This window comes from Pogona vitticeps, chromosome 6, assembly GCF_051106095.1.
Source record: "Pogona vitticeps strain Pit_001003342236 chromosome 6, PviZW2.1, whole genome shotgun sequence".
NCBI classification, from domain to species: domain Eukaryota; kingdom Metazoa; phylum Chordata; class Lepidosauria; order Squamata; family Agamidae; genus Pogona; species Pogona vitticeps.
The window spans coordinates 78,608,724-78,617,631 of record NC_135788.1 but is presented as its reverse complement, the minus strand read 5'-3'; the positions used below and the strand labels follow the sequence as shown (position 1 = coordinate 78,617,631).

The 8,908-nt window shown below is 42.3% G+C and overlaps 1 protein-coding gene across 3 annotated transcripts; it reads right to left on the bottom strand.

Moving 5' to 3' along the window:
• Positions 1-290: 290 nt before the first annotated feature.
• RMP24 (ribonuclease MRP subunit p24) lies at positions 291-8,367 on the bottom strand. 3 transcript variants are annotated; one of them, XM_020804926.3, is made up of 6 exons: positions 7,998-8,134; positions 7,445-7,548; positions 5,983-6,005; positions 4,837-5,039; positions 2,305-2,468; positions 291-1,111 (listed from the first exon to the last, which is right to left on the bottom strand). In XM_020804926.3, the coding sequence occupies exons 1-6, from the start codon at positions 8,013-8,015 to the stop codon at positions 961-963; spliced, it is 663 nt and encodes a 220-aa protein (XP_020660585.3). In that variant the 5' UTR covers positions 8,016-8,134; the 3' UTR covers positions 291-960. The 3 variants fall into 3 exon arrangements, with proteins under 3 accessions (XP_020660585.3, XP_078233774.1, XP_072860053.2); XM_078377648.1 differs by having other exon boundaries at positions 7,745-8,027; XM_073003952.2 differs by lacking the exons at positions 5,983-6,005; positions 7,998-8,134 and adding an exon at positions 8,244-8,367.
• Between the last annotated feature and the right edge of the window lie 541 nt (positions 8,368-8,908).

The following is an 8,908-nucleotide window of genomic DNA, read 5'->3' as shown; positions in this document are numbered from 1 at the left end:
AAGAACAATTTCCCATATAGTGGACCAGGTAGGAAGAGGTATTTTTCAAGAACAGCATGGCTTAAAGACACCTTGGATTCTGTGGTTTCAATTATTTGAATCTATGCCCATTTTCATCATTTGTTTATTATGAGCACTCTGTTGTAGGTGTTTATACTAACAACCTTTTAACTTCTGTGCAGAAATGCTGATGCATTATATAAACATTTCATTATTGAACACTGTTAAGTAAATTATAATTTCCATGCATTAAGAGCACATGTTTTCATATGGAAATAATAAAATCCAAATACATTTGTGCTGCTTTATTTGCTATGTTGTATAATCTATCATTACAACCCATTTCTTCTTTCACACACCATAAAGTTTAATGAAATATCAACATGTTTGGGGAAGATTATTTGGGTCACTTATATACTCTTTAAAAATACACAACTATTGAATATTTACATAATGGCAAAAATTCAATGAAAAAGAAACACTTCAAAAACAAAGAAATGTACTTAACAAATTTATTTCAAAGCAGGACTGGGCAATTGGGGCTTTCCAGATGTTGCTGGACTCCAATTCCCATGGTCCCTAACTGACATTGCTGATTAAGGCTGATAGGAGGAGCTACAGAACAAAGAAAACATCTGCCGGGCCACAATTGCCCACCTCTATTTGAAAGCAGAATCCTATTCTAGGCACCAGGAAAGGCACTCAATGGAATACCAGCACAAGTCACCTCCACTGTAGATAATTCACAAGTAAGGAATTATTACAGATTACCATTCAGCTCTTCCTGAAACAAGAGATGTAAAGTAGCAAAGAATTCAAAAACTGGCTGTCCATAGAGGAAAAATAAATGACTATTTAGCTACCAATGGTCTTTTCATAATATGATATGTCTGTTAATTAACAGACTAATGATGTATTCTTTATTCCAGTGCAATGAAGGCATCCAGTTACTTTAATATTTTAAAGTGACAGCAAAAAGGTTTTCAAGTCCCCTTTATCATGTTTTTTATCTTCAAGGCGAAGCAGTTTTTTCAACTGAATGAAGTGGGATTTGGTACTTTTTGGAGTTCTGGAGGAAGAACGAGGTGTTGATAGTCTAGATGTGGAAAGCCTGAAAAGAAAGATTAAACAAAATGAGTCCTTTTACTATAAATCAGTGTTGTAACATCTGTAAACCTCATTATGTGCAAAACCAACTCAGATAAGAAACACTGCATATTTTAAAGAATACACTTTTCTAGCTAGTGACCATCTTTCCTGCTTGATATATTCATAATCCGGAATTCAGCCTGAAAATGTTACATCACCCCTCAATCAGAGAACACAGTCTCACTTAGTCATTATTGAATCCGGCATTGTCAATATGGTTAAAGAGGCTAGCCTCTGTCATTTGCTTTTTCTATCTAAGCAGCAACAACTCTGAAGAGGAGAGGTCTGCTGAGTCTGATGATGTCGCATCTGTTCTTCATTGTGCAAGTACTCTCTCTCCTATAGAATGCTAGTTCTTTGACCTGGCCTCTGTGCGTCACACCTATGAGTGATGCACCTGTACAGAACCACCTTCTGCTAGGAACCTCACCTTTCCATTATGTTTACTTAAGCACTCTTGTGCCTGTTCCCTCTGTTCCTCTTCATCTGCCCTGCAAGCAGCTTTGTGGAACTGGTTTTCTTTCAGTAATCTCACAGGAAATGAAACAGTCCTAGAACATTGCTTTCTTTTAAGTTTTGGTTTATTTCTTCCCACCCTCTATGTCATGAAACAAAACAAAACAAAAACTTTAATTATCAAATGGCCTTAAAGACCGCGTTTGGAAAGTGTTCTATAGGCAGAAGCAAAATTTCTCCATCTGTTACAACCTTTGCCTGTTCTGTCTTGATGAAGAGCGCAATGCCCTGCCCTGTTTGTTGAGCTTTTACACCTCAGGCCGAAAGGAAAGGCCTAAATCCACTTGAGAGCACACAGGTGGAAAAATACCCTTCAGACCACAGGTACATTGAGAAGGGCCCATTTGGTCCCCCATCACAACACAATAGCAAGGTTCAGCCACCTCCTCTAGTGTTGCTCAGCTGCACTTGGGCCCCCTTCATTTCTGACTACCTGGTCTGCACCGTCTTCAGATCCAATCACCATTTTTAGTTCTATTTTGGATATGCTGGGGGGAAAATAAAGATGTTGCCAATGAGCCCAGGAAAGTTGATTTCTTTGCCTAGTAAGATGGGTGATATCCTGAATGTGCAGGCATTTCGCTCCTCTGACAAGTCTGCTTTACCTGTTGTTTATTTACATTGGAAAGGGGGAAATACCTGGGACTGGATGATGGTGTTGCTCTTTTCAATCCAGAATGACTGTGGCTGACAGGAGTAGTTTTTTTTGAAGATGGAGTCAAGTCTGGTGTTTTCATACTGAAATATTCTCTACTTTCTCCATTATGCCTTGCTGTTTTTCCACACACATTGCAAGTGATTAGCTACAGATAGAAAAAAAAGTCTAGTATCGATTTTCTACTTCTTTGAAACATACAAAGTAGCTACAGCTACTATGATGCAAACACTCTGAACAACAATTCAAAATTTTCAGGAAGTAAGCACATATTGCAATCCACAAACTGCAAGCCCTCTTGGATGAAACAGACACCCTGGATCCATTCCAGTCGGGCTTCAGGCTGCGCCATGGTACAGAGACGGCATTGGTCGCCCTGTGTGATGACCTATTGAGGGAGGCCGACAGCGGCAAAGTGTCTCTGTTGGTCCTCCTTGATATCTCGGCGGCCTTTGATACCATTGACCACGGTATCCTCCTGGGGAGGCTCTCCGAGTTGGGAATAGGTGGCCTGGCTTTGTCCTGGCTCCGTTCCTTCTTGGAGGACCGCCCCCAGAGAGTACAGCTTGGGGAGAGTGTCTCGGCCCCGTGGATCCTCAATTGTGGGGTTCCACAGGGGTCGATTATCTCCCCAATGCTGTTTAACATCTACATGAGGCCGCTGGGAGCGGTCATCAGGGGGTGTGGGGTCAAGTGTCATCAGTACGCTGATGACACCCAGCTCTATATCTCCTTTTTGCCAACCACAGGAGATGCCGTTCTGTCCCTTCGGCGCTGCCTGGAGACTGTACTGCAGTGGATGCAGGAGAACGGGCTCAGGCTGAGCCCGGACAAGACAGAGGTGCTGAGGGTGGGTGCCCCCGCAGTTCGGGATTTGGGAAATTCCCTCTCTTTTGGGGGGGTGACCCTGCCCGCCAGGGATACGGTTCGCAGCTTGGGGATCCACCTGGACCCGGCGCTCACTATGGAATCCCAGGTGGCGTCGGTGGTCCGTACCGCCTTTTTTCATCTGAGGCGGATAGCCCAGCTGCGGCCCTACCTTGATGTGGGGGTGCTCACCACCTTGGTACATGCGCTCGTAATCTCGAGATTAGACCACTGTAATGCGCTCTACGTGGGGCTACCTTTGAGGCTGCTGCGGAAACTACAGGTGGTGCAGAATGCGGCGGCCAGATTAATCAGTGGGGTGAAAAAATATCAACATATCTCACCCACTCTGGCCGCTCTGCATTGGCTGCCCATCCGTTTCCGCATCAACTTCAAAGTGTTGATGCTCACATATAAAGCCCTAAATGGTTTAGGGCCTCGATACTTGGTGGAACGTCTATTCCCACCAAGATCTACCCGTGTCACTCGCGCGAGCCAGGAGGTGAGGCTGAGGAGCCTAATGCCGAGGGAGGCCCGGAAGGAAAAGACAAGAAATCGGGCCTTCTCGGCGGTGGCTCCTCGCCTCTGGAACAACTTACCTCCTGTGATTCGTGGGTCTCCCTTGCTGGGTATCTTCAAGAAGCAATTAAAGACATGGTTGTTCCGGCAGGCCTTTCCATCATACACTTTTTGACCCCCCTTTTCTCTTCCTTTTGTCTGATTTATGTATCACATGATTTAACGCAGTGCTTTTATCTCTTAGAATTGTTTATTTACATTGTCTTGTATTACTTTGATGGTTGTTAGCCGCCTAGAGTGGTCCTTCCGGACCAGATAGGCGGGGTATAAATTAAATAATTAAATAAATAAATAAATAAACAAACATGTACACTATTCCACTAACATTGACAAGATTTCTCTAGAGCAAATGTGTAAGTAAATTGTGATTCTACCAACTGGAAGTAGTAACACGTTTGATTTCTCACATTTATGTTCTAGTTTCCCCCATATGCAATTGTATTCATTTTACCCTCACAAAAGCAATATAAAGTAGTTTAAGCTGAGGAACTAACTTGCCCATATTCACCCACTGAGTATCATGGGTCACTGGGAATCAGAGCCTTGCTCTCCCAAATCCCAATCTTTACACTTTAATCACGACACTACACTATACCGATTCCCACTTTGATTAAAAGTAATGCCTCTAACTGTAGGCTTATGGACACTGGGGTCCCACTGGTGTAACAAAGCTTCCTCCTGTGTACCAGAACACTACAAAATGTGAAAGGCCTATGATGCAGGCACCCTTTTTCCTAAAGTAGCCACTTAAAGATTCAAAACAGAGGGCCCTGGGAAGCTGAAGTTTTCCAAAACCAGTTTCTCAGTGAAAATAAATCTGTCAGTGTTGAAAGGGAGAGAATGTCTCCCTTTTAACCCCTCCTCCATTTTAATGTTGGCAACATGCTGAGACAGACTAACATAGTTATAGTGAAAGAAGCCTTCAAGTTAATTAAAAAGCCATCCGTGTTCTTATGAAGCAGGATGTCAGCAATCAAAACAGTTTTTAAAAACGATCCCCCTCTTTTATTCCTACTCCATAAGAAATATCTAAAGAGAACACATGGCCACATCTTAAAGTTTAATCTTACCAAAGTATTCGTTGATGCCTTGTACATCTTCAAAAGCTTTGTTTGTTTGAAATTGAGTCTGTAATTTTTTCTTTCCTTTTTAAGCAGTTTCTCTACCTGTCGAGTCAGTTTCATTTTCGGCTTTAAACGGACCCTGTGGTTGCCAGGACGAAAAATCTGGAAACAGTAACGGCATACTTGACTGGCATTAGCTGGGGATTTGTCTGCAAAATAATTTTTAAAAGTTTGATAAAATAACATCAACTTTTTTGATGATTATACAATTTTATACATTGTATAATACATTTTGTGAGCCACCTTAGGTCACTCCGAGAAAAGAAACATAACAATCAAAAACATGTACATGCCTACATAGAATTTGCGCAGCACTGTAAATTGGAATTCTTTAGACCTGGGGTTTGGATTAAACTCCACAATATCACAATGTGATGAGCCAAATTTTAACCAACACCTTCCTTTAGGTGTGACACATTCTATGAACTAATATCTATCTTGGAAACACATTTCCAGGCTACAAGGAAACAAGTCCTCCTCCAGGCATTTTAAAAAAATTTTTTTTTTTTTTGGCATGGCTGGTTTGTACTGACAAAGTATATACCTATGCAGAGATTACAATGAAACAGAGGCAGTAAAGCATAGTCCAAAATGTTCTTCAAATACAGTGTTTTAGGTGTACTCGTCACCCTGGACTAAATAGCCTATAAAGTGTTTATTTGCGTTTTGTGAGTAACAAACAATACTGTGTTTTTTAGCTCATGTCTTTCTTCTAGTCTTGTTCTGCACGCAATAACGGAAACAAAGTTGGAAATGAAGAAGGAACCTGGCGTGTAGTGTTCTAATGTTGCTGTGACCTTAAATTTATTTGTGCTGCCTTTCCCAAGACTGCTAACTCCAGCCTCCTATAATTTGAATGAAATAATACAACTAAAATATTGATAACAATACATGAAAGATTCCCATTTTTAAAAGTGAATAATTTGCAGAACCTACTGTCATAGCAAAATGTTTTCAGAGTTCATACAGACCCAGTGGGATAAAGAAAACAGAAAAATAACGATCACAAAGCCTTAAACCTCTGGATATTGTAGTAATAGTGTATGTATATGGCAACCCTTTTATTGTTCTCAGCTGTCCCAAGACAATTACCTTCTGTGTGGTTAAGTGTCCATCTGTGGGAGAGAGACAAATAGAAAGTATTGTCTACACCTGCCAATTTCACTAAGATCGTACACAATTACATTTCTTGAGCTCTCAAGGATACCATTAACTGCTTATAAAACTTGCTTTATAGCAGAACTGAGGATTAAAAGGTAGGAGAAATTGCTCCTTTTAGTTTATCCAATAAAAGTTAATCCAGACTGTAATCACTCATTGGCTGAAATACAATAGCAAGTCACAACTAGAGTAGGCCCATTGAATCGGGGTGAATCAATGCTCCATAAATTCCACTGCTTCAATGTGCCTCCTCTAACTGCTGCTAGTAGATTTCACTCCATATATCCTGTCAGATTGGTTTGGGCCATTCAGTAGAGATGGGATTTTCAGAATTAAAGAAGTCTCAGTCCCATAGTTTGGCGGAAACCTCCCAAACTGAATCACAGGATTGGGAATGCTCAAACTAGCACAAGTCAAAGCAGCCCTCTCACTCCATGCCATTCCCACACCACTTCTTCAAAGTGCCCCGCAATGTGGGAGTCAGGAGGGTTTCCTGTGGTTCTCAAAAGTACACGGAGGAATTAGCTGCAATGGAGGTTGCCTCCATATAGAATGTACCTCTTTTCATACTGAAAGTAGTAGTATTAAATTTAACATTACATGTCAGTGCAGCAGGCACAATACAATAAAGGGGGTGAACTTTTACACATAATTTATTATTTTAATAGGAGAATTATACATATGGAAAAAGAAAAGGCTTGGGGCACTTGTAAGACTAACAGATCCAGTTTAATGTGGGTTTCTATAGATTACAGCCTGTATCTTAAGACACATGGAATACAACATTAAGACCAAAGATTCATACAGAATGTACATTGGGACCAAATGAAATTGGGTGCAGAAAATGACACTTGCATAATAAATATTGGTACTAAACTTTCAAAATGTTCATTACATACACATCCTAGCAGCAGACAATTAGTTAATGCAAACCATCTGTCTGCTAATAGACATTAGTCTTTGAAAAGCTGATGCTACGAATGCTGCTATCAGGAAAAGCTTGAAGTCACAACTGTACCAAAGGGAACCCCTCTTTTTTTTTTTTTTTGCTACCCACTGTATTATAGCAAAAACCACATTAATATACAGTATATTGTGTGTACAGTACTAAGAAGTCCTGGCCTCTATTTAAGCCTCTAGATGTGCAGCAGAATTCCTGCATATACAGTATCTTACTTGAGTTGTCTCCCTCTCAAATAAAACTATTACCAAAATCTAATAAAGAAAAGAAGGACAAAAAAAAGCAGATCTCCATAGTTGTAGGTACATGATAGTTATCATTGCAAGTGAGGTGGGAAGAGGGAAAGGGGACAGAAAAGACTGCACTGGAACTGTCATTTGCAAACATGGCCCTACAGAAACCGAGCAAGGAAAGGAGTCAGGAGCCTCTTACGCCAAAAAGCGTGCTTCGCCCGGGCACCCATCGACCAGCCGGTGGGCGGCAGCTTGCAGGAACTTGCGCCGGCTGATCTTATTATCATCCACATTCTCTTCTTCCTGGGTTCAATAGTGAAAGGGGAAGACAGGCAGTTCTGTTAGTGCCGCCTCCTGATTGCAAAAACCTCCTCATTTATACTCAGTAATTAAACTCTGGCAGCCCATAAAACCTCCCCCCAAAACCATCACCCACCGACCCCAGCAAGGATTTCTGCCCTGAAAGCCTCTACGGATCAACCCACCCAATGGATCTCACCATTCTTCTCTTTGATCCCTAATGTTTAGACGTCTCAGCGGCTTCCCTACTAGATCCTTGCCCCCCGCAAAAAATTGTCTCCCCGCAAAAAAGCCGACGAGCCTTTTCAGCACCTTCGGAATCCACTTCCCCAACTTAAAAAGAATGGCCTCTCCTCTCCTCACACAGCTTAAAACCACCACCACCCCGACCGAACCACCGGGACAGCAGCCTGGCTCTTCCCTCCCTGCTCCGACCCACCCCGTTCGCCCACCTCGCTCCCCTGCGCCATGCTGAGGCGCCCGCTCTCCTCCCGGCCTCTGGCCCGGTGTCGCCGCCGGTCTTTTCGCAGAGCACCGGAAGCGCGGCCACGAGAGGGTCAAGACGCTCCTGAAATGGAAGCCGCGCCTCTTCCGGTTAGAAACAGCGACGCCACCGCCACCACCACTACCACAGTCTTGTGGGCAAAAGAAGAAAAAAAAAAAGGAACTGCTCACCTAAAGTAACGTTTAGTACTTACTGCGGAGAAGTACTGTGTACAGGGTTGTGGGGTGTGTGTTTTTTGGGAGGCACCTCCACAATTCTAGGAGCGCCCTGGAGAATTCTGGGAGCTGTAGTTCAAAAAAAGCACAACTCTGCACGCCTCTGGCTTAGCGAGCGCCTTATTAAAGTCAATCGCCCTTTGAGAAATAGCCGGGCAATGGAAAGCGTGGCGGCTTTGTTTTGCTTGGTGAAACGGTGCCCGTAATTCAACCTGATGACACGTCGTCTTTTTGTTCCTGTGCAGTTAGTTCAGTAGGGCTGATCCTTAGTCGTGGGATGATAGCCCGGCATATTTTAGCTCAGTGTTCAAATACAGACGCCCTTCTTTGGAGGGCTGGACAAGGGTCGTGGAATGTGCGTAATCACATGTGCCTCGCCCTGTTGCTCTGTTGTGTTCCCAGTATCAGAATGTAAGTCACAATTCAAAGTAATGTTTTTTTAATTAATAATTTACATTGACGCCAAAAAATTGTTATTAATGTTGTCTTGCAACATTTTATTTTTATATAAAAATGTAACCAACAGTGAAAAATAAGAGGAAAAAGTTGCTCCAGCCTGGAATCACCAAGTATTTACAGTCTGAAAATGGTAGTGCAAAATACAGCTCCTGTTTAGCTACATACTTCATCCTTTGAAATATAT

What these genes read in the sequence shown, in the direction of transcription:
- RMP24 (XM_020804926.3), bottom strand. An exon ending in GGCGAAGCACGCTTTTTGGC is followed by an intron (nt 6,006 to 7,444) that starts GTAAGAGGCTCC and finishes TCTCTCCCACAG; the next exon opens with ATGGACACTTAACCACACAG. An exon ending in GACACTTAACCACACAGAAG is followed by an intron (nt 5,040 to 5,982) that starts GTAATTGTCTTG and finishes ATTATTTTGCAG; the next exon opens with ACAAATCCCCAGCTAATGCC.